Genomic DNA, 24583 nt, shown 5'->3' with positions numbered 1-24583 from the left:
GTGGTATTGATTGCAGGTTCAGCATTTTTTGGGGGGGAGGGAATTGGATTTTGATTTTTAAAAAAACATTTTTTTAGAAAAGAGCAAGAAGTGTCTGTTTTCTAAGTTAGAACAGGGAACTGTCAAATCCTGTTTTACCAATTGTCTTAATTAAACAGAATGCTACCGATTTTGGGGTGGGGGCAAGCATGAGTTCTTTAAACTCTTGTTTCTAGTGCCATGTATTTCTTCCCCTCTGAGTGTTTTGACCAAAGCAAACACAGCTGGAATGAAATCCAGATGTTCGCAGTGTAGTTCTACAGTACATGAAATCCTGTGTTGCTCCGTACATAGATGTGCAGGGAACCCTAAACCAGGAATGGCACAAGTCTTTGTACTTTGCCTGCCATGAGAAACATTTGACATTGTAACAACCAGTCTTAAAAGCCAACTAAATACATTCCCAGAATAAGAACGAGTTACTGTCCCCAAAAACCAAGTAGTTATTCACTTATTTAGGGCGGGCTCATTTAGCTTGTATTCTCTACTAACTTATTTCACTGATGACAATAATACTTTCAACTAACTATTCGATACTGAATATAAAAAAGCATATACTCTTGTAAACAATCCAACAAGGCTACGCTATGAAGGGTTTTCCAAACACCAGAAGCAACTAGACGTTTTTAAATTATTATTGTGCTTTTAATTTGATTCAATGATTTCGCTTAAATTTTAAATGTCAATTTAGAATCTGAAACTGGGTGGGCCTGCCCATAAAGCATTTAAAAAAGTGCAGTCCCGCTGGATGAAAATATACAGAGATTCAACCCTTTTTTCTGCCCCTTTTTTGCAAGAAATGCAAGTGACCAGAGCTGGTATGTAATTGCAAGTAATTATACATTGCGGTTCAAAGGTGTGTGTGGGTTTTTTTTTTTTTTTTTCCCCCAAAAAATATTAAGCTGCTTGTGGTTCAAATTAGAAACGAAGAGAGATGCGTGTAATGCATCAGTTTGTGGCGAGTGCCACAATATTACAAGCCTGCTTGAAAGAAATGTGCTGAGAGTTCTCAATTAACCAAATGCTGTACAGCACATTGCTCCAACGCCTTTGTAAATCCCAAACGGTAATCCTATTCTCAAAGAGCTGTATGTAGCCAATCCCCAATTTTTCAAAGCCACCAACTGCAGGAAGCAAAAAATATTAACTTTTGAATTTCACAGATCACTCGGCCAGCAAATTGAGTATACCAGTAGTGCTATACAGTCAAGCTTACTGTACATATAGACCACCTGTATACAGTTAACACACCAGAATTCCATAGCTACCACTGTTGGATCACATGTGCGGTTCTCATGTTAACTGCTAAGCCTGGATGTAAAAATCACTAAAATAGAGCAGTGGTCCATTCCAGCAACTCAGTACTGGATATGCTTAAAGAGGTCTCTCTTGAGTGCTTCGACTGGAAACGCAAGGTCTGGATTTTGTTGCGTTTCTGTTGAAGCGGTTTCTTGGTTTTTCCCTTTTTTTTTACTTTTGTTTATTTTTTTAGAAACCAGGGTTGCTATTGTTTTGATCCTTGTTTCTTGTTTAAACAGAACTGAGGAAGAACCACATGAAAAGTGAGGCAGCGCTCCAATATTAATACATGCAGCAGAGATGCGCAATTAAACAGTGCTGCGTATGAAGTCTAATTTTAAAAGCATTGAAATCGTGTGTGTGTTTCTTTTCTATTTGATCTAGTCGGTGACTCATTCACTACCTGTACATGATTTCACAATGACACTCCTATTGAAGCGCACAGGTATACCAGTACAGTTGCAGTATACTTTAGCAGTTGACTGTATCTGATTGTTAGCCTATGGATTGCTGCATGCATGCGCAGCCCTAATACTTTGACTCCTAGAAATTACCAAGCTTGTTATCTCAGTTATTTGCAATAATTAAGCCTTAGTTGTGTTTTTAGATCTGCCTCAGTACCATAGGTCATGGGTTCCTGTAGCATGAGGGAAAATGACTCTATTTCAGAAGCATACAAGCAAGAATCCTCTGTTGCTGTAAGTGTCTTGTTGCAGAATTGAATAACAGTGTGGTGCATGGTGCATGGAGTATACAGACACAGTGAGTATTTTGTGCCCGCTTTTTATTTTTTTGCAGGTATGGTGTCTTTTGAAACGGCTTTTGGGTACAGCCCTGTACAGAAGTCAATTGCACTAGTAGTGCACCCTTCATTTTGGGCTTTGTCATTGCATCTTAAACTGTGTTCACGGTAGCAGTCTACACATACCGAATACTAATTCCAGGATTTAGTTTCCCCGAGGTAGATGTCATCACTGTTCCCTGAAGGAGTTAAAGAGGAGTAGAGTTTCACGTCTTTGTTCATTAAAGTATCATAGTCCTTTATTGAGGCTCAAATGAGTCACATCCTCATGATTAGCTGGTCTCTGGGGGTGGTGGGAGTGTGGGCTGGAGCAAACTTCTCATCTGTTTGCTCTCTCTCTCTCTCTCTCTCTCTCTCTCGCTAGCTCGCTCGCATATTCAAGTGCTGCTAGGCTGCAATATAATATAGGCTAGCTTACAGTGTTTCTTCACCTTTTGTGTCACATCTGTGGCAGGACTGGCAAGACTGAAATGAGAATGAGTTGAACCCATTAGATGATGAACTAAGAGTCCTGATACCTTTTGTATGATGTGTATCCCTGTGCATCTCATCCAGTAAACGATTCTTGAATTCCTGATAAATGTGACTTGTACTTCTACATGCAGGTGTTGCAATATCCTTAGAAACGTCTTGAGGGGACCATAGCTGTTGTAAACTAGACATGCAGTTAAATAGAAAACTGCTTGAGCAGAACCCTCTGCTATACAGTAGATTAAAGAGCATTTTGATGGCTTTTTGAAATTCTCTAGAAACTTGACGGCCATGTGTGGAATTTGACAGCCGTAGTGAATCTTAACGTGTTCAGCATGTGCATTATAAATGCCAAAACCTGGTTCTCTAGTTATTGATCTGGTTTCTATCGACTTCTTAAATTGAATTTGCTCCCAATGGGTGTACTGTACTATACTGGAATCTGTAAAATTATACATCAATTTAATTATTTTTACTGTCTAGCAAATATACTGTAGGCTAACTGGCACCTCCAAGCAATTTTAAACCAAACCACTGTCATCCACTTAAATCAACAGGGAACGTGCATCAGCTCCTAAGAATCTTGTGTCAAACTTTTTAAAGTTTTAAACTGTAAAGCAACTTGCACCAGATTAAAACGAATAGTTCATCTTGTGTGAACAACGTGCATAAGTTCGTCTTGGCATTAGTCAGTGCAAGCCTTTCAAAGCGATGTTGCCTTCCGTTGTGGGAATGCAAAAGGGCCGTAGATTTTGGAGCTGAACAGAGGAGAGGGACGGGGTTGTGTTTGTGATCCTGCATGTTCCTGGCTAGTTTTAGTTCAGAAATGGCCTACCCCATCTCTTGTGTCTCATGAGCGGTGGTATTTCAGTGCTGAGCAGACTTGCCTTTGTAGCTAAGGACCTTTGGCCATGTTTGTGGAATGTTGTCATAATTCTTGTGACACACTCTTGAGGGCAGAGCTGGTGAATCATTAATGCACTGTGACACCCCTGGGCCCTGTTGCAGAGCTCCACCATAATTCCTTGTGAAAGTTTGGACTGGTGTGGGCTAATTAAATTAAATGCAAATTGTGAGTAATTTTCATGCAGCCAGTCTTGCAGCTGTCTATGTACATTATTGATTTACATCCTAAATTCCCATACATTTTCTTTCTCCTAATCCAGTACATTTTACTTGAATTTATTAACTTTTAATCTGAATGCAGAAGTAGTACCTGCATTTTGGTAGCTTTATTAGGGAACTGCATCAACAGAGCTGGACTGATTTGCTAGTTTGAACTTCAAAGAAAGGCAATTTCTTTGCAGGTTTGAAGAAAATGAGGTACTGCAAGTAATGTTGATTCTGTGTGTCTGTTAGGGACCTTGATTAGATAACATGCATTGGGGAGACGTGTTCTTTTTATATTTACATTGAAATATTAAATATATATTTGTCAATTGTTTCTGCTTTGTTCGAACGATTGCAAACGTGTTCTGTTGTGTGAAGACTTCCAAGTCCTTAAGCCTTAAAAGGGTTAAATTTAGCACCAACCTCAAACCTCTATGTTCCTCCTGCTGTCTGGTGTGTCTTTCCACTCGTAGTATCTGCCTGATGATGAATTGCAGGAACTGCCTCTACGAGAATTAAGATACTTTTAGCCTCACCCCCCATTAAAAGGGTTGAGTCGGCTGCAATAAGCAGTTCATATTGCATAGGGCTGTTTCTGTAACAAATGGGGAGGCAGACACTGTTCAGGATGACACCAGTGGCTCTGCTTTACATAACGGCAGCCGCTTTTTTTAAAAAGTGGTTAGTCGGCCTGGGGAACATTTGCATCGGAGTTGTCTGGCAGAGAATGTTTCTGCAGAAACCCCTGTTGAAGCCATGGGAAGTGCTGTACTGATTCAAAGTGAACGGCTTTTAAAACGAGCCTTCACATCTAAAAGGTGTTGTGAAATTCCTTCTCCAGAACTGGAATTGCATTTGTATGTTTAAAGAAAAAAAATAAATAAAAAGCAGTAGTTTAGTCTTGAGTACAACTTTTTTAATTGAATCCCTTCCATTATCCTCTTAACAAACCTTGCTACAGTAAAGTATTGGTCCACCTCTTCAACACTGCTTTATGTATTTCAAGTATAAAGTTTATGTGCATAAGATTTACTTGATACAGAACCGGAAAATGTTGGCAGATGCGTGCAGTGCATTTAATGTCTTTGAAACTTGCAGTGTTTAACTCTCCTTGCCTACTGTACTTTTAAGCTGCTATAGGATAAAAAGGCTTCAGGGTTGAATTAACCATTGTCCCACACTAGGGTTACATTATACACTGGCAAAAGGGAAGTCGTGGAGTCTTTGTGTGTAATGAGAAGAGCTTTTACTCCTTAATTTTGCTTCATACAAAAATTGAGTTATATCTAGTAGGGTGATTGCATAACCTTTGACCATAGCTGTATTCAGGTAACATACTCGCTCAAATGTTTAGTTTAATGTAATGTATCAAATTACATATACAGCTTTGTGTTCTGATTTTATTTTTTCAAATTTAATTTGGTGGTTAAGGGTAAAGTACGCTACCTTGCAGTGTAGAATTACCCTATTTAGGTGGAGAGAGAACCAATAGAATACATGACGGTAATGTAACAGTAATCCTTGTCTACTGTAATAGTTTAATACTAGAACAGATCAAAGAAGTGCAGACGATATTCAGTCTAAAGTCTTAATGAACGTTGTCACAGTAATGCTGGTAAATGGGTCCCGGCTGTCCAGGTGGTTTTACAGTACGTTAAATGGTTTTTAATGTTGGGTGATTTGTTCTGGTTTGATTTTTCTGTATGAAAGCTTTGTGTGTTCCTGTTTTCTAAAGCTGTTTGGTTAATTGTAGATCCAGATTCTCCTGGCTTTGTCACAATGCTGGCATGCAGAGTGTAGAGAAATATTTAAATGTATTGCTTTCAAACGATTTGACGTTCTATAGTACGAAAGAAATGCATAGTTTTAAATGAAAGAAATCCAGTACGTTTTTATAGCTTGCATTGAATTGTTAGCAATATTTAAAGAGCAGAACTACAGTAGCAGCAAAAATATATATTAATCCTTAATCGTTTTGATTTCCTTTTTTTAAATTAAATAAAACAGCAGTAGTAAAATGTGATGCCGCCTCAAATTCACACAGTGAATTCAGCCCTCGTATTCCTGGGAGGACTATTGGCAATTCTGCTCTGTTTTATTTTTTGAGTGTACTGTTATTTGGATAAAATTGTCTACGAAAAAAGGACCAAAGTGACTTGGAAACAAGGGGGTGCGCTGTGCATCAACTGCTGCAGAGTCCCTTCCATCCTTGGTTTTACGTCTCATCCGAAGGACGGAGCACAAGGAGGATAAGTGACTTGCTCAGGGTCACGCACAGTGAGTCAGTGGCTGAGCTGGGATTTGAACCGGGAACCTCCTGGTATCAAGCCCCTTTTTCTTTAACTACTAGACCACCAAGACTATGTAAAGTGCAATAAAATAGATGGTGGAAAATTGTGCTTTTTATGCTTAAGCTCAGTTAGGTTTGTACAGAATGATGATAACCTCCTCTCCCGAAGGTAAGGGTGTGGTGCAAACATACTGTGATCAGGAACAATTCAAATTGCATGATGTCGTTCCCTCCACTTTTTATTGACTAGTTTACTCCTGGGAAGTCCTGTGGTTTTTTAATGTCAGTGTGATCTTGACAACCACAGTACTACAGGCTGTTTCACATATCAAAAAAATAACCGTCTTCCCAAAGCAATAGATGAATTCTGTGCATGAATGTAATCCTCACCAGCTACTTCTGGGAAATCGCAAAGGCTGCAAATGAATATTGAGCATGTGAAATTGAGCAGTGATGAATGCTAACTCTACACAGCATAAAGGTTCGTATACAAATAATCTATGAATCCGACAGTTCATTTAATTTGGGTTCGGCTACATGCAAATGCCCTTTCTCATCTCGGTGGTCCTTGCAAACTCCTAACTGTAGTAGGCTTAATTTTAAAATGTGTAGCAGCTGATTGTGCAAAAGACATTCTGAGCTATGAACTCTGATGCTAGGAATTAATATGTTTGAAAGAGTTCGAGATTAAGACCTGCTCCACTTCACAAGAGGAAACTGTGCATGAAGTGCCATTTGGATGAAACTCATAGTTGGCAAGCATAGCTGATTCCCTTAGCTTTTAAAGCTGTTGAAACGTTCAGAGATATCCCGGTGCTGGCTTTAAATGCTGGAAAGGCTGCGGGGTTAACCACACAAGGCTGTAAAAGTTCCAAACAAACCCTGAAGGTTGTGTTTTTTTTTTTTTTTTTTTTTTTTTTTTTGTGTGTGTGTGTTAATGAACATCCAACCGGAATTAATTATATTGAACTTTAATTATACACCACTTTACCGTACCTTTTTACAGGAAATGTTTCATTTTACGTAAATAAATTCAGTCTTGCAGGAAGTGCTCCTCCTAATGTAATGCTGGGTGTAGACGAGGTTATAATCTTGTCCATTGCATTTCCCTAGAGGGGGTACAGACTTCTATTATTGCTTTATTGAAATCCTATTGAGTCCGAATGGCAGTGGTGGAGATTGTAGTTCTATGGAAACACAAAATGTAATTGGCAGCATCAATCAAAATGCAGACTTTGTTCTAGATATTGCACTTACTGCTGTGTTTCATTTTTATCTGAATCCAGTAGAGGCAGTTTTGCTTTGACACCTGGCAGCAACATCTGGTGAAAATGTCAAAATACCTAGGTCTGTACAGGAGCAGTGGCCCGTGAGATGCAAGATTGAGTGGATTTGTAAAGGGATTTTTACACTTGTCTGAAGACTTGGAATGAAATGGAACCACAAAGTACATTTTGTGTGAACTCATTTTTAAAAAAAGTCAAACAGGGTCTGAAGAAGACCTGGTTGTGGTCAGTTATAATAATTACAGCAGAATTGTTTGAAATTGTGCTCCCCAGAAGTGTTTGAAAATACAAGAATGATTGTAGGGCACAATGTCACAATTACATGTGTACCAAGGTTCAATTACATTGTAATTGAAATTACAAATTGACCAATCACAAATGTATTTGACTCCTGGTGGGTTCTGAAGGGTTAACTCCTTTTTATCTCCAGTTAATGAGAGAATGTGGAATGTCTTACAGGGATTAGATAAATCCAGCCAGCATCTCCACATTGGCTATGAATTATGTTTTTCATGTACATTAACATACAGTAACGGGGGAAAAGAAATGTCTGACACTGATGCTGTATGAACAGATTATTCCGATACGGTCATAGCCGTTGATTGCTAATTTTACCATTCCAAGTGAAGACAGCTGCTTGGGTTTGTGTAGACTGCTGTTCGAGTCTAAGAAAAGCAGCAGTCATCACAAATCCAAGCAGCTGTTGCTTCATTTGTTTTGCTTGGAATGGTAAATTAGCCCAATCAACACCAGTGAACCTCATCTGTGGGAGAGATTGATTAGAATCTGTTTGTGCAACGCTATCTGATTGCAAATAATTCAGAAACCGAACACCCGGTACAATTTGAGAAGTACATTTTATGATTCACAAACAGTAACGTTAGACTGCTTCTGTATATATTCCAGGCACTACTGTCATGGATAGCCTGTGTAACGCTGACATTTGCCACGCCTATGGGAATTGCTTCTCTCCTGACTACTAAAACTCACCCGAGAAGGAGTGGTCGTAGCTTTAGGGAGAACTGAAATAAAGCTCCCAGAGATATCTCATCCCTGGTCTGGTCAAATGAAGTAATGCAAGGCGGGGGACTTAATGAGTCTCTTTTACAGAACATCAAAGCCGCACCTAGTTACAAACTACTAGGAGAGATCTGCAGTAATTAAAGTGTTGAACAAAACCGCTTTTGATTTTGACTTGGGCCAACTTGTCTGTCTGGCTGTAGGTGCTGTGTATTGTTAACTGCACATTGCAGTGGTTGCCAAAGGGTTATAGCACCGTCATAGAAGGGGGGGAGAGAAACACTAGGAAGGTGCAAAAAATGCTCCTTTTTACAATTCCATTATGCCACCAATATGGGTAAAATAATTGTCAAATCTACTCCGGTTGGACCCGGCTCTCTCTAATCCATTCATAAGGAAAGGTAGATTTTATTTGCTTATCTCTTTTCAATAACTGACGCAAGATGTACTGTTGGCATCATTTTTCTGTGTAAGATTTTAAAAGGCAAGGCATTCTTGCATTCTGATTTATGTCCTTTTAGACTTGTCGCAACTTTGTCTGTTCATTTTGGCCTTGTTTTTCTCCCCCCCCTCATCAATGTAGCATTTTCCTCACTCTTCTTTGTGTCTTCCATTCTCTATGATTCACCAAAACAAGCCTGATGCAAACAATACTGTGCGTACCTGTGGTATACAAATGCTACAAAACCCGGTCTGGTAATGGTAGAAACCTGCCCATACTTGCAAGCAATGTTCCCTGTCTGCATGTTTCTCTCATCTGGGAACACCTTACTGTCCCAGTATTTTGCCTTTTTTTTTTTTTTTTTTTTTAATACATCCGGGATGGAAAGAAGACTCCTGTTGCTTAGCAGTTTGCTCTGTTACTGGTTTTACGAGTTTAAGAATACTCTCTGTAGGCCTACATGATGATACAAAACCATGATTAACCTTGAAAGGTTTGTTCGTTTGCTCCTGTCAAAGGCATCTCTTGAAACCATAACTGTTTTGCGTAAATACTGTAATTTGTTAGATAAATCGGATTACAGGATAATGTAAATAGTTTACCCCCTCCCCCCCAAGGAGGAAAATGAATGCCCCGCTTCAACTGATGCATGTAGTATAAACACAGTTTAGTTGAGTTTGTTTAGCCAATTTCCTGTTTTCCTAATCTTCAGCCCGGTGAATGAGTAAATAGCATATCGGCCGACGCGAAAGGTTATTACTGGGGCGATACCAGTTCATTATTTGTATTTCTTTGACTGGAGGGGATTGGGTGTGATGAGGCAGTGGAGTCTGGTCCCATACAGTAGTTCACCTACTGTAATGCTTGCAAAGTAAATTGAAGCGGAGAGGGCAACCACGAAACTTGATTAAATTGTTAAAAACAATGGCATACCATACTATAAATCTGATTCATTTGTCTACTGTTTGGATTTGAACTGTGGTGGCTTATCAAGGGTTAGCTCTAATGTAGCTTTTAACTCCAGTTCATTCCAGTTTGATTCGCCAGCCTGCTGGTGTGAATTATGTGGGGTGCTGGTCTCTGCACAGATGTGATGAATCACAGTAGTGGGAGGGTACGAAGTTGATAACAGCTTTTGGTTTTTATTTTAAAGTCATGATTTGATTTAAGTTGACGTGCTACAGTAAGGCCGCTTGGATGTGTAATAAACTTTTACTGTGTGTGTGGATCGTGAGGCTTGAGCCTGTAGTGTCCAAGTTTTAAAAAAAGAAACGCAGCACTGATGTACTATGAACCCTGAAGAAGAGATAAGAAATGAGACTTTTGCTTTGTAATTATGGGAGGGGTTGTTGCACTTCAGTGCTGCAGGAATGAACAGGAAGTCTCAGGATTAGTTTCCTGCGTGGTTATATCCAGAATTGGGATCCTGATCTCGGATTGCGCTGCTGCTGCTGGGTTAAAAATTAAAAAAAACTTGGGTGTCCCTTACAAGCAACTGCAGACACAGGTCATAGCCAGTTGAAAGCGTTTTGCTTTAATTGTTTTCAGCGATTGGTAATATGACTCCCATCGCATAGCAGTTGGATCCATTCCTTGTTTTACTATGTCTAAGACCCACCTGAGCTTGTTGCCTATGTGGTTGATCAAGCTCGTAGTAAAACCTGGAATGGATGAAACTGCTCTGCAGTCGGAGTCGTCTTTCCATTCCTGCTTTTAAAGTAGTCTGACATGTTTAGTATAGGGCAACTGCTTTTACTGAATTTAATATATTTAAGAATTGTTGGGCTACAGTATACTGTTTGCTGCAATGTTTGCTGACCGATTTTTAACGTCTAAGGAAACCCAAGTCACTTTTGGTTGCAATAAGGTTATGGTGCTGAAATCTCTAATAAAGAAGTAAACTGCCTATTTAGCAGTCGCTTTTTATCCAAAGCGACCCTTGAAAAAAATTAAACAAATATAAAAGTATATAAATTCAGGCAATAAAAATGCAAAACAAACACATATATAGAAAGTAAAGGAAAATACAAAGATTTACAAATGGATGAAGTGGGTTTTGAGAACACGACAGGAAGCAGTAAGAATCAACAATCTTGATAACGGATAGCTGGTTCAACCGCTGGGGGACTTTTTTTTTTTTTTTAACTAACTTTAAGAATCATCAAGATTTGTCAATCTTAAAAGGTATACTAGAAACAGAGTTTAAAAAACAAAATCCCCCACAGTAGTTGTATCTCTGCGACCGCTTGCATTTCCTTCTTGGTAAAGTGTGACTTTAAGCTTGCCTGCTGTGTTCTTGGACGAGATAATATTTGTAATCCTCCTGTGCATTGTGTGCAAGCTTATCGGATTTCCATGCCTGCTGCATGTTTTTACCCCAAACTCATGGGAGTGCTTTTCTGCTGGAGGGAGTGCAGAGGATGTCTGGAAGAACCGGTTTAACTGGACGTGTTCTGCTGCTTGAACAGCACAGTGTCCCTCGGTGTACGTACTTGCGGTAGGGGTGGCGGGGGGAGATTTTACAAACATTCCAGTCTGGGGCATGTAGAAACCTGCCTGTTAACTCTTTCTCGCCTGTAATGGAATGTCATGCTTTCCTTTTTATTTATTTATTTTTCCAGAACTGAAATGCATTTGTGCTTTTTAGTGTTCTGTGCTGCTGCTGCTATTCTAAAATGTAATATCCAAGCAGTTCATGTTTGACGACAAGACTCCCATTGCAAAGCAGTATGGGCCAGTCCAGGTCTTGCTGCGAGCCTGGATTGCAGATCAAAAACGAACTTTGCGATGATGGTGCTTTCATCTCAAATGTATTTCCCTGTTGTCAAATAGCATATTTCTTTGTTTTTGTCTTGTAGGATTCTTCTCACCCAGATTGAAGGCTGTGAGGGCAGAAGGCTACGATGGCCATGCAATGTAAGGCTTCCTTTTCATACTGCAGTGTTTATATCCACTGAAGACTGAAGTAAATATAGTGCATGCAAACTGTAATGCAATCCACTGTGCAGTGCAGGCAGCTGGGATGTGAATTTAAAACTATTGGGAGTTCAGGATTTAAGCAAATCCTGGTAAGTGCCTGAAAATGTGGTACCTTTTTAAAGCATGTGAAATTTAAACGATTCTCACTGGGTTATCCAGGTACAGAAAACATGGCATGTGGCCACTGACCCCTGCAAGTAAAGAAACTGAAAGGCTAGTTGTTGAATAACCAATATACTTTAGTGCAAATTGCGTTATACGCTGTTCCATGTGCAACCTAAAAAAGATCAATGCTAAATATCCCACAGATCAGTTCTTGCAGCACCAATGCCAGTATAATCTATGTATGTTGTAAGGGATTAGTCCAAAACTTTTTTCCTGCAGTGAATACTTCGGAGCTGGATATGGCTCATGATTCCGTCATGAAGGTGTCTGATTGGCAGTCTTACGGCTACGACTCTGGAATCCAGTCTGGCGTCACCACCACCGCTCACTCTCTCCGTGGCACAGCAGACGACGGAGACTCTGATTACACCAAGAAATACACCACAACCACCACCACCACCACCTACGCACATGGAGCCCTGCCAGGTACAAAACACAAGCTCCGAAGCTAGACTCCTCTCTTGAAAAATCAGTCAAGACACCTGGAAGTCCTGGTCCTAAAATTTCAATATAACGTTTGCCTGCCAATCTGATTTAATTTTTTTGTAATTAGTGGTGTGCTGATACCTGTATTTGTAATTGCCTTTTGAAAACGATAGTACTAAATAAAGCCATTCATGTTTTTTAAACAAGAAAAGCTGTCCTTCCTTCACCTTTACAAGTCACAATCAACGGCAATTAACTTTGGCATTTTAAACCATTTTTTTTTAGCAGATTTCAATTTCCCAGGGTGCTGACAAATATTTTCTGTCATGCCAGGGCTGTAAACTTCTTGGTTTGAAATCAACACATTAACTAACTGATTTTTTTTTTAATACATGCTGTATAAAAAACATCTTCTGTTTTAGAGATGGAGTCCCAGCTTGCAATGACTCGTGGCCAGCGCGTTCGGGCTGCCATGTTCCCCGAGACCCTGGTGGAGGGCACCCACATCCTCTCCACTCAGACAGACCCCAGCCAGCAGACCAACGTCCAGAAGCTGGCTGAACCCTCCCAGATGCTGAAAACCGCCATCGTGCAACTCATTAACTACCAGGACGATGCCGAGCTGGCCACACGGGCAGTCCCAGAACTCACCAAACTGCTCAATGATGAGGACCAGGTACGGCTGCCCCTACTGGAATTCTCTGCATAAACTGCTAGCTTAGTCCAGCATAGCAAGATGCTAGTAAACTGTTGCAAGAGTAATAAATTGAACAAGTCAATTAAATAATAATAAAAAAAAAAAAATTACTATTCAACTTGCAGTTAACTGGTGGTATTAGTTGTAATTGGCACATGTAACATGGGCATGCTGGTTTGTTAACCCTCTGCAGTCCATTTTATTAAGTGCGTGTCTGGTCCAATTTATTTTCACACGCGCAGTTAATTTTAGACGCGCTGTTTAAAAGTGTTTTTTTTTTTCCAGAGTCACACGGGTTTAAAAGGCCCTGCATATCAACAAAGCACTCACTAGGCATCTCCAGCCCCGCCCCACCCTTTCGTTCGCTATAGCTTTCACATATGCTAATAAATAAATAATAATAATAAATAATAGTCGTACATACCGATCGATCATCTCCTGATCACTCGTTTTATCACCAAACGCCTCAATAATGTGATCCAAGTCATTATTTTATTACTATAACATCTGAAAAAAAGCTCTGCAAATGTCAGTGATATTCTCTGAGCGCTGATGCAGTAACAGGCAGCTTGTTTCCTTATGGCCGCCCCTATCTGATCCCAGGGGCAAGTATGACTATTCATGAGATCTACCCCTTTTTTTTTTTTTTTTTTTTTTTTTGGCTTGTCTTGGCGCCTGTCACTCCCACTCGGCCATTGAATGGTTTTCTCGACTTTTTACGGAGAAAAAATGACTAGAAACCCGTTTTTTTGCGTCTTTTTAATGATGTCGGACAGGGTCCGACATTGGACCGGGTAGAAATAATTGCAATGTCGGACCAGGTCCGACATAACACCGCAAAGGGTTCAGCCAGGTCAGAAGGCAGTATACAGTATCCAGACATGGATTGTGGACACAAGCACAGAGCACATTTATTTTGGCAGTCGAATGGTTTGTGCCACAGTTCTGTAACCTACATATCAGTTGGGTATTTCTGTTTAGCCCACCAGTTAACTCATGTTACCGTGTATACATCCAAGTCTACACCACTCCTAGCAACTGATATATTCCACAGCATACAACCCAGTAGGAGGTGCGAAATAAACTACGCGCATAAAGGTGCAGTAACCAATCAGCTAAGGATCGTTTACAAATTGCAAACATCTCCCTCTGCAGGTTGTGGTGAACAAGGCCGCGATGGTCGTGAACCAGCTGGCGCGCAAGGAGGCCTCTCGCCGCGCTCTCATGCAGTCTCCCCAGGTGGTGGCGGCAGTGGTGAGGACCATGCAGAACACCAGCGACATGGAGACCGCCCGCTGCACTGCCAGCATCCTGCATAACCTGTCCCACCACCGGGAGGGGCTGCTCTCCATCTTCAAGTCTGGGGGCATCCCCGCGCTAGTCCGCATGCTCAGGTATGTACGCAGTCCGGTACCCTGAAACTGCAGCCTTCCTTATCAAACCTGACCACTTTGCATGTTTGTTTTTTAGTACGGCAACTAGCATCAGGTGGCATGGTATTTTGAATATCCATCTCTTGTAGGTGTTGGTATAGCTGCTATGTTTTGATATCCCCTTTAACATTAAGGGTAAGTGTCCCACAAAAAATTGCTTTCTTATTTTTGCAATGAGGTGCACGAAACAGGGTTTAAAATGTACTGATGGGTTGGATCTGGTCATCCTGGTGATACCCAGAGTCACGGCCGCTTTATTCCCTTGTGCACCTTGATGTGGTTAATGGCAGCTCTTCCAGGAGCGGGACTGGGTTGACCCTATCTAATCCCTTAGGATCTAGAATTTGTGTGCCGTGTCCACTGCGTTACTCAGTACGGTCTCTTTTTTTTTTCTCTCCTCCAGCTCCCCGATGGAATCTGTTCTCTTCTATGCCATCACCACTCTTCACAACCTGCTTCTGCATCAGGAAGGGGCCAAGATGGCTGTGCGTCTGGCCGATGGCCTGCAGAAGATGGTCCCCTTGCTGCAGAAGAGCAACCCCAAGTTCCTGGCCATCACCACTGACTGCCTGCAGCTCCTGTCCTATGGAAACCAGGAGAGCAAGGTCAGGAATCTGGTCCCATCTTTTTTTAATATTGAAGCAAGCTTTTTTTTTTTTTTATTTTTTTTTTTAGCTACCTCAGCTGTAATGCGTATTGATTAGTTTCTTTTGAAGTTCATTCCACGTATCAATAACATGACGGTTTGGTAATTTTTTTTTTTATATATATATATATATATATATATATAATATATATATATATATATATAATATATATATATATATATAATATATATAATTATTTTTTTTCCCACCCAGCTCATTATCCTGGCCAATGGAGGCCCGGAAGGCCTGGTATACATCATGCAGCACCACACCTACGAGAAGCTGCTCTGGACTACCAGCCGCGTGCTCAAGGTCCTGTCGGTCTGTCCCAGCAACAAGCCCGCTATTGTCGAAGCCGGTGAGTTGAGCCTTACAGAAGACACCAAATGCACTTCAAACTTCAGAACCTGCAATGCATTTTACTGTAGTCTGCCTTGGAATATTGTATAGTAAAAGCTAATTTGTGTGCATGATCACGCAAAACTGGTTCTTTTTTTTATAGTTATGCTTGTCGGGGTGTGTTCTAATGAAAAGCATGAATACTTTTTTGCCAGGTGGCATGCAAGCCCTGGGTAAACATTTGACCGGATCCAGTCCAAGACTTGTCCAGAACTGTCTCTGGACTCTGAGAAACCTTTCGGATGCTGCCACTAAACAGGTGAGTGTTGGGAGATTGCCAATGAAAAGAGCAGAGTTTGGGGAAGGAGTGTCAACTGAAGCAGGCAGGTTGAGGCATATTCTAACAGGCAAGCCTCCTGATGGTCTTTGAAAAATGTACGGCAAGCTTTCTAGTTAAGACCTTGCCATGGCTTTCTGTTCAGGTTACTGTGTACAGGGATATAATCTGTTTTGAGATCAGAAAGCACATGGTTGTCACCGGAAGGGCCATAATGGGAGGTAGGACTGTTTGCAAGTTGTTTTGATGCAATATCCCCTTGCTTGCGAAGGCTAGTGGCAACGTGTCGTCCTTTTTATTTTATTTATTTAACCCGGAGATTTACCCATCGAGACCGAGCCCTCAGTTACAAGGGGGTCCTGGAACACAATAAAATGGCAGCATACTGAGATCAAAGAATAGAATAAATGGGAAATATCCATTTGTTAATGTGGACTGAAGGAGAAGCATTGGCAGTAGGTTCAAAGCTATTATTATTATTATTATTAATAATAATAATAATAATAATAATAATAATAATAATAATAATAATAATAATAATAATATTATTATTATTATTATTATATATATATATATTTTTTTTTTAAATTTATTTCTTAGACGCCCTTATCCAGGGCAACATACAATTCTTAAAGATATCACATTATTTGTACATGCAATTACCCATTTATACAGTTGGGTTTTTACTGGAGCAATCTAGGTAAAGTACCTTGCCCAAGTGGTACAGCAGCAGTGTCCCCCACCTGGGGTTGAACCCACGACCCTCCGGTCAAGAGTCCAGAGCCCTAACCACTACTCCACACTGCTGCCCCTGTGGTCTTTCAAACCAGAGAGATTCTCAACTTCCATATACATACTGATGGAAGCGGGTCTTGGAGTTGATATGCAAAAGATATTTCTCCTGTACCTGTCCGAACCCTTGTGTTTTTTGTCGTCGGTTTTTGAGCTTCGGTAAAAAAGGTCTCAATTCGTGAATCTCCTCTCTGCTCTAGGATGGCCTGGATGGGCTGCTGCAGATCCTGGTTACCCAGCTGAGCTCTACCGACCTGAACGTCCTCACCTGCTCCACGGGCATCCTGTCCAACCTGACCTGCAACAACGGACGCAACAAGGCCCTGGTCACCCAGGACAACGGGGTGGAGTCCCTGATCCAAGCCATCCTGCGTGCGGAGCAGAAGGAGGACATCACAGAGCCCGCTGTCTGCGCCCTGCGCCACCTCACCAGCCGACACCCAGACGCAGAGCTGGCCCAGAATGCAGTGCGCCAGCACTATGGCATCCCTACCATCGTCAAGCTGCTCAACCAGCCCCACTACTGGCCCGTCATCAAGGTAAGCGACAGCAGTAGCAACGTGTCCAGCTTGAGGTCAGATTTTTGCAGGGGTCTCAAACTCTGTTCCTTGAGGGCTGCAGTATCTTCTGGCTTTCGTTCCCCCAGATCTCTTACTTAATTGGTCTAATTGATTTGGCCACATTGAACGCTTCTCTCAAGGCCTCAGTGTTTCATAGGTAGTGTACCTTGAATCTAAGTGCATTTTTTTAAATTAACTGAGAGACCTTGAAAAAAATTCAAACCTGTCCAACTGAACATATCATTCGATCAAATAAGTTATGCAGCTCAGTTATGAGTTTGAGACCCTGACCTACAGCTATGGCCAAAAGCTTAACATCACCTCAAATGTTATAAGACATGACAAAATAAGATTGGAAGTGTCTACCAGAAGCCATAATAGTACAGCATTTCATGTTGGATTAAGTGTAATTTTTTCAATTTGTTAATATATGGGGGTAAAAATTAGAGGTATGTAATTCAATATGTTAACGTAACATTATTCAGGTTTCATTTTGACTTTTTTTATAGTAGTCAAAGCTGTAGATTTGAGGTTTTACATTCAATGAAATGACTTGGACATGGTTGGAACAAAGATCTTGGCCGACTTTGGCCACCCTGGCTATTCCCTGTCTTCCTCCTTGGATGACGTAGAGGTATAAAATATAGGAAGCTTTTTTTTTTTTGCTTGTGGGACTGTTAACCTACCACCTTTTTCGTTTTGGGTTCCAGGCTACCGTTGGCTTGATCCGTAACCTTGCCCTCTGCCCAGTTAACCAGGGACCCATCAGAGATGCGGGGGCCATTACCAACCTCGTCCGTCTGCTGGTGAAGTCTCATCAAGATGCCCAACGCCACACCACTGCCAGCTCTCAGACATACCAGGTAAGGCTGACCTGTGTCTCCCATGTGTGTGACACGTTACCTAGCAATGTCTCTTGCACACTTAAGCCGGGTCCACACTGGAGCAATCAGTTGTGCAACCCAATTACTCCCTGAATTGCGCAACACGACTGCTAGCAATTGCTATGTCCAGATCTGAGCAATTACTTGTGCAACAAGGTTCCCGCATCTACAAGTTTCAATTTATTTATTTCTTTGTCCCGTGTCTACAAGTTTTAGAATTTATATTTTAAACTGAGATGACACTTTTTTTTTTGGTCAGGTTGTAATGTGTCCAGTAATTAACGAGGAAGAGTTACTTGGTTATTTCTTTTCAACTGTTATTTTAAATGTCATTCCCTAAAGAAAAAACAAAGCCACATAAAAGCTGGATGAAGCTGAAATTTTTTAATTAGAGCTGCTTTGACAGGATATGCAAGCCGTGCAGTCGGCATTATAAGAACCAATCAGAGTTGCCGAATTGTCACATGATTGTCTGTGTCTGCAGAAGTCGCTCAGGAGGTTGCTTGGAAAGTAGAGCCTGGCTCTACTTCCTGCAACTGGTTGCAGGGACGTCCACATGTAAGCAACTGATCGCTTTGTGACTTTTAGTAATGTAACTAACTTACTGGTATTTCTCTCTCCCTCTTTTGCTCAGGATGGTGTGAGAATGGAGGAGATTGTTGAGGGGTGCACTGGAGCCCTCCATATTTTGGCTCGGGACCCCATCAACAGATGCGAGATCATTGGCCTCCAGACCATCCCTCTACTGGTACAGGTAAGATGTCAAACGAGAACATCAAGATGTCAATGTTCGAGCAAACCCTCTGCTTGCCCAGAGTGTCTGGGGGGGGGGGGGGGGGGGAGGAGTCCTTGTCCTTGTCCTTGTCCTTGTCTTTGTCTTTCGGATGACATGTAACACCGAGGTCCTATTGTAAGTGACTCTTCATAGTTCACATCTTTGGTCGAAGACGCTTTGGATAAGTGTCTGCTAAATGACTTGCCCAAAGTGTGTTTATTTTAATATATATTTATTTTTTATATACAAACCTGAGCTTGAATGCCTTGAGGATTATTATTTATTTCTTAGCAGATGCCCTTATCCAGGGCGACTTACAATTGTTACAAGATAACACATTTTTTTTACATACAATTACCCATTTATACAGTTGGGTTTTTACTGGAGCAATCTAGGTACCCTTGCTCGAGGGTACAGCAGCAGAGCCCTAACCACTTCTCCATTTCCTCTGATCTAACCCTCCCCTCCTCCTCCAGCTCCTGTACTCCCCGATTGAGAATGTGAAGAGAGTGGCAGCCGGCGTGCTGTGCGAGCTTGCTCTGGACAAGCAGGCTGCGGAAATGATCGACGCAGAAGGAGCCTCGGCCCCTCTGATGGAGCTGCTGCACTCAAGCAATGAAGGCATTGGTGAGGAGGAGGGGGTTACAACAGTATCTAACCTAGTCCTAGTAGGGGTGCAGTCATGAATCCCAATGCTTTCTTCCACAGTGTGTACCGTCATGCTTAACCAATAGCACAACACTGCTACTTGCAGTCTGACATGGAGATAGTGGATGAAAGTTATTGTGTCTGGTGTCTCAAATGGAAATGACAGGCTTGAGCAATCGCTGCACCTTTTTTTTTTACATGTGCATCTTTTTGTAAAGCACTTTTTTTCTGTGAAACCTTCTTTATTGCAAACCAGTTTGTGAAGCTGTTGATTTAATGGCTTGCCAGCACTATAGCAAATGATTTTTTAATATTTGTTTTCATTTTATTTTTCCCTCCTCCAGCCACCTACGCCGCAGCTGTGCTGTTCCGTATTTCCGAAGATAAGAATTCCGACTACAAAAAGAGGGTATCTGTGGAGCTAACCCACTCTCTCTTTAAGCACGACCCCGGTGCCTGGGAAGCTGTAAGTGAAATATTCAGACAGTCTATTGAAAATGTGAAAAAAGTAGAACCCAAGCTGTACAAATATGACAAACATGGCGTAATGTCATTCCCAATATAACTGTACATTAACATTTGTATAATTCATAAACTCCCGTGTGGGTATATGAGAAACTGTTTTTTATATTTGATGAAAAAGCTCCACTCCACAATAAACTTGCATGGTTTTGGAAGTGGGCAGTTGACTAGGGCAAACACTGTTTGTCTTTGCTAGCTTCTGTAGTCTCTACATGTGTGATTTATTTATTCAATTCTCCTATTGATTTGTAGACCCACAGCATGCAGTTGGAAGGACAGCCGCCAGTGTATTCAGATGGTGAGTAAGAATCATGCTGAAGACTTTTTGTTTATTTAGCAGACACCTTTTATCCAAGAGAGTAGGGTGTGTGAACTATGCATCAGCTGCAGAGTCACTTACAACAGTCTCGCCCGTAATATGGAGCACAAGGAGGTTAAGTGGCTTGCTCTGGGTGAGCCGGGATTTGAAATGGGGGACCTCCTGGTTACGTGCCCTTTTCTTTAACCACCAGACCACACAGCCTCCTGTTGAGACATGGTCCTGAGTTTATTTGAAATGGACTTTGCAAGGCTACAGAAAAATTATTTGAATTTCTGAGCTGTTAAGCGAGCGCGTTTTCATTTCCCTCGGCTTTTAGGGTGGAGGCTAATAGCTAAGCAATCCCCCCCTGAGTTATCTAATTGTGTACTCTACATGCTTTCAAGGCTTCATTGATTTGTGGTTTTGCAATTAACTGCATCCTCCTCTTCCATGCACATGTTAGGAGATGGATTAGCAACTGGTTGGAGAGATCTGTACTGTGTTTCAGTCACTGTATGCAGATATATAGATACTATTTTTTTTAAATGTTTTATAGCAGGGCAGCGTTTTGGACTCCATAGAGTTGAGACAAATTAAAAATTTGTGTGCATGAAGAGGATATGTATGTTTACATAATGCAATCCACCATGCAAGTCTGCTCACGCGGTCAGCTCTTCCACACATTGCACTCCGGTTTTTAACTTTTACTAGTTTTCTATTGGGTTCATGTACTTGGGTTACCATCTCCAAGACTTTTTTTTTTTTTTTTGCCAACAATTTTTGGATCGGAAAGCATTAGCTATAAACGAGCACCGGAACAGTTTTTGAGTAGAGTTCTCCTAGCCAGCCGTCATGCTAAGGAACTGTTTTCTCCAGCAGAAATGGAGCCTGGCTACCCCCAGTACGGAGGGTATCCTGCGGACATGCCTATGGACCACATGATGGAACCTGATCTGCACGACATGGTCGATGGAGGCTACCCCATTGACGTTGAATATGATCCCATGTTGAGACAGCCCTACCATGACCAGTATAACCATGCATAGATCTGCAGCAACACAGCAGAAGGTAAGAAAGACATTTTCTGTGGGCGTGCACGGGGTGCCGACGACGTCCTTCACATACTGTGGACCGATCACTAAAAATCTATAGAGCAGGGGTGGCCAGTCACGGTCCAGGAGGGCTGTTCCACTCCTGGTCTTTTTTTCCAGCCCTGTTCTGAACCAATGTAACCTCCACCCAGACCCTGAAGTTCATGATCTTGTTTTACCTATTAAACCTTGAGTGGAATGGCCCTCCAGGACCGTGATTGGACCCCCCTGCCAGAGGGACACTTAATATTATTATTATTATTATTATTATTATTATTATTATTTTTTTTTATTTCTTAGACGCCCTTATCCAGGGCGACCTTACAATTGTTGCAAGATATCGCATCACCTTATTTTTTACATAAAATTACCCATTTATACATTTGGGTTTTTACTGGAGCAATCTTGGTAAAGTACCTTGCTCAAGGGTACAGCAGCAGTGTCCCCCACCTGGGATTGAACCCACGACCCTCCAGTTAAGAGTTCAGAGCCCTAACCACTACTCCACACTGATACATTAACTACGAGCCACAGGACACCAGGACCAATCCCCCCCCCCCGTACAATGGAATCCCTTGTTTCCCAAACTGGATGGAGAGATCTTCAGATTTGTATTTGTATTTGACTTTTGAGCACAATCTAGTCTGCTGGCCAAATGTAGTCTTAAGTCCTGCTTTAATTTTTTTAAATTTTTCCCTTGCAGATATTGAATTTCAGAGCAAAGGACTGGGAGCAGACCGTACCAGAGAGAAACTGGAGAAAACAGAAGTGCCTGGGACAAACTTTATTGGCAACAGCCAATTCCATTTGCTCTGGTTCGGGGGGAATGCTTTAAAGGGAGGGGGGGGGGGGGGGAGATAGATAATAAAATAAAAAAAAGATTAAATTAAAATGAAGCCAACTTGTATTTATAAAGGCTTTTAACAGATTGTTTTAAGTACTGTGGAGTTTGTCATGATTTCCTTTTGTAATACTGGCACAATTTTTATTTTATATAAGTTTTACACAGCATTTTCTTTCAGATTTAACAATCGGAAGAATTTTTCAACGTGCAATCTGGTTTGTAGCCATTCGTGTAAGTCTGTTTTGGTAAGGGGGTTGTGGGGTGACTTTAGCTATGTGTTTGACCTTATTTTGGGGATCCTGACCTGCTGGTCTAAACATGCCTGAAGAAACTGAATTGAGGTCGATCTTAAATGCTGTGATCAAAAGGGAAGCAACCAGTATTGTGCAGGCGTGGCATTTATCTATTGAAATGATTATATCCTCCCAGATTTTTTTATACCATTTGCCTGGGCAGAATTAGAAACTAATATGCTGTACTTGTAAAATAAGGTTTGTGCAGCTTTATGGTTGCATAGGGGAATTTTTTTTCTTTTTTTTTAAAAAAAAGGGAGTTTCTGCCAAAGATTTTTTGTTTGTAATCTGGCTAACAATTCTCAATTTTATTTTCCATTTTATAATTTCTTAAATAATAATAATTTAGAGCATTTGGTTCCTTCATACAGCTTTTCAGCTGATGTGCAATTTTACTGTAATAAACTACAATGGAGGCTGAATTGTAATGCTAACCGTAACCCTCTAATCTATACCTAGCTAATTTTAAACACTGGCCTCCAAGTGAGTTCCATATTACCTTTTGTTTTTGTCATATAGCTGGTTTCGCAGTGCTAATCTAGATTAAACTATTTTGTATTCCTGTATTGTAGCTGTACTTTCAATAACCACTGTGGCTTTCTGGTTTTAATTAAACCTCCCATCATTCTTTTATCATAACTTTGCAGAACCTCCTACCTGTACTCCACAAATATCGCTTTTTTTTTTTTTTTTTAAGGGTACTGTTCGATTGACACATATGCAAAATAACTTTGAACGATGTACATTTTGATTTGACATTTACACCTAATTTGAATGTGTTCATTAAAATTCACAGGAGGGGAAATTTATTCCAATTAACATTTGCAAAGCTAAATGTTTGTTGATTGTAATCTTAATGCTTTTTTTGTTGTAAAGATTTAACCTGGTGAACAGTTTTGGGGTTTATTGTAATTGTTTTTGTTTTATTTGAAAGAGGTGAGGGCACTAATTCAGTTAAGGCAGATTTGTAAACGATATGATGTGGTGATGCAGAACACGAATAAGTGAGGTATGAAATGGAATGTTTCTTACTTCTGTAAGTTTTGTATAGACCATAACCTATAAATACATTTTAAAAAAACAATGGCTGTGTGCGATGCTTTGACTTGATTTTCTGTACACACTACCGGATGCATTCAATGGGTATTCTAGTGCAATTTCAAAAATCAGTTTGTAGCACTAGCAATCCCATTGGTGTCAAAATGCAAGTTGCTAGCAGATTGCCCTGGACAAACCAATGTATTTAACTTCATATAGTTCAATATGAAGTTCTAAATTGAGACCTTTTTCCTAGTAACCTGCTTTTCAGACACATTCAACGCCTTTTTTTTGGTCTGCCGTTTTGCAAAGCAATGTAAGGCTATGACCTTTTTAAATGTTTTGTGCCACCTGCTCTATAGCGTAGTTAAAGGGTCGTGGCCTTTTTAAGGCTTTGGAATTCATGAAAGTAGCCAGTATGGTGGCAGCAGCACAGAGTTTAGCTGGAGAGCAATTTCATACATTGGTATTCGGACAATAAAGCATGGAACCAAGCGACTAGCCTCAACTGGATACAATCAGAAATGCACGCATTTAGGGGGAAGAGGACAAAAAAAAAAAAAAAAAAAAAAAAGGGTAATATAATGGCACCGGTTCCCTTTCGGCAGATGACATTTAAGTATTCAGCAGTCCTTTTGCGATAAAACCTTGTGTTCAGAAGCACTTTCGCATTTTGCTATCGGGCTCTGAATCGCAAACTAGAAACGGGGCGCCTGTACTGTAGCGCTGCCAGACACGGTCTGTGCTTCGCTTGTCGGGTGGTAATGGCACCCTGAAGCAGAAGAGCACTTCTCCAATCTAGGAGGGTGGAAAACGCATTCCCTTCTCAATCCTGCTTTTGGCTACAAATGTCTTTGTTTTATTGTCCATGATAATTTGAACAAAGTAGACATGTTTCCTTCATGCAATTCATGTGAATTGCCCATTTTATATTATGGGAGATGCTTTTTGGAAAGAAAAACTTCAAGGACCTTGAATGGGGAAATAGATTTATTTTTTCTTAATTGCAACATACAGCCACAGTTGAATGGGATGCCTACAACAATGGGGAAA

The 24583-nt window shown here is 40.9% G+C and overlaps 1 protein-coding gene across 3 annotated transcripts in view; it reads left to right on the top strand.

The window, feature by feature from the left end:
* LOC117433516 (junction plakoglobin-like) overlaps positions 1–23576 on the top strand; it is a 28665-nt gene extending 5089 nt beyond the window's left edge. The window contains exons 1-16 of one of the 3 annotated variants that reach the window (XM_059006570.1): positions 5977–5998; positions 11618–11675; positions 12123–12329; positions 12752–13005; positions 14182–14420; positions 14863–15064; positions 15320–15464; positions 15661–15764; positions 16775–17113; positions 17845–17997; positions 18653–18772; positions 19270–19420; positions 19786–19907; positions 20216–20261; positions 21141–21332; positions 22059–23576. In XM_059006570.1, the coding sequence (XP_058862553.1) occupies positions 11663–11675; positions 12123–12329; positions 12752–13005; positions 14182–14420; positions 14863–15064; positions 15320–15464; positions 15661–15764; positions 16775–17113; positions 17845–17997; positions 18653–18772; positions 19270–19420; positions 19786–19907; positions 20216–20261; positions 21141–21310 (2265 nt within the window). In that variant the 5' untranslated portion in view covers positions 5977–5998; positions 11618–11662 and the 3' untranslated portion in view covers positions 21311–21332; positions 22059–23576. Of the gene's footprint in view, positions 1–5976; positions 5999–11617; positions 11676–12122; positions 12330–12751; positions 13006–14181; positions 14421–14862; positions 15065–15319; positions 15465–15660; positions 15765–16774; positions 17114–17844; positions 17998–18652; positions 18773–19269; positions 19421–19785; positions 19908–20215; positions 20262–21140; positions 21333–22058 lie in introns of those variants that run through there. The other 2 variants (XM_034055834.3, XM_034055836.3) reach the window with 2 other exon arrangements.
* The last annotated feature ends 1007 nt before the right edge of the window (positions 23577–24583 follow it).

Source organism: Acipenser ruthenus, chromosome 33 (genome assembly GCF_902713425.1).
Source record: "Acipenser ruthenus chromosome 33, fAciRut3.2 maternal haplotype, whole genome shotgun sequence".
Lineage (NCBI taxonomy): Eukaryota > Metazoa > Chordata > Actinopteri > Acipenseriformes > Acipenseridae > Acipenser > Acipenser ruthenus.
This window is presented reverse-complemented; position numbering and strand designations above follow the sequence as displayed.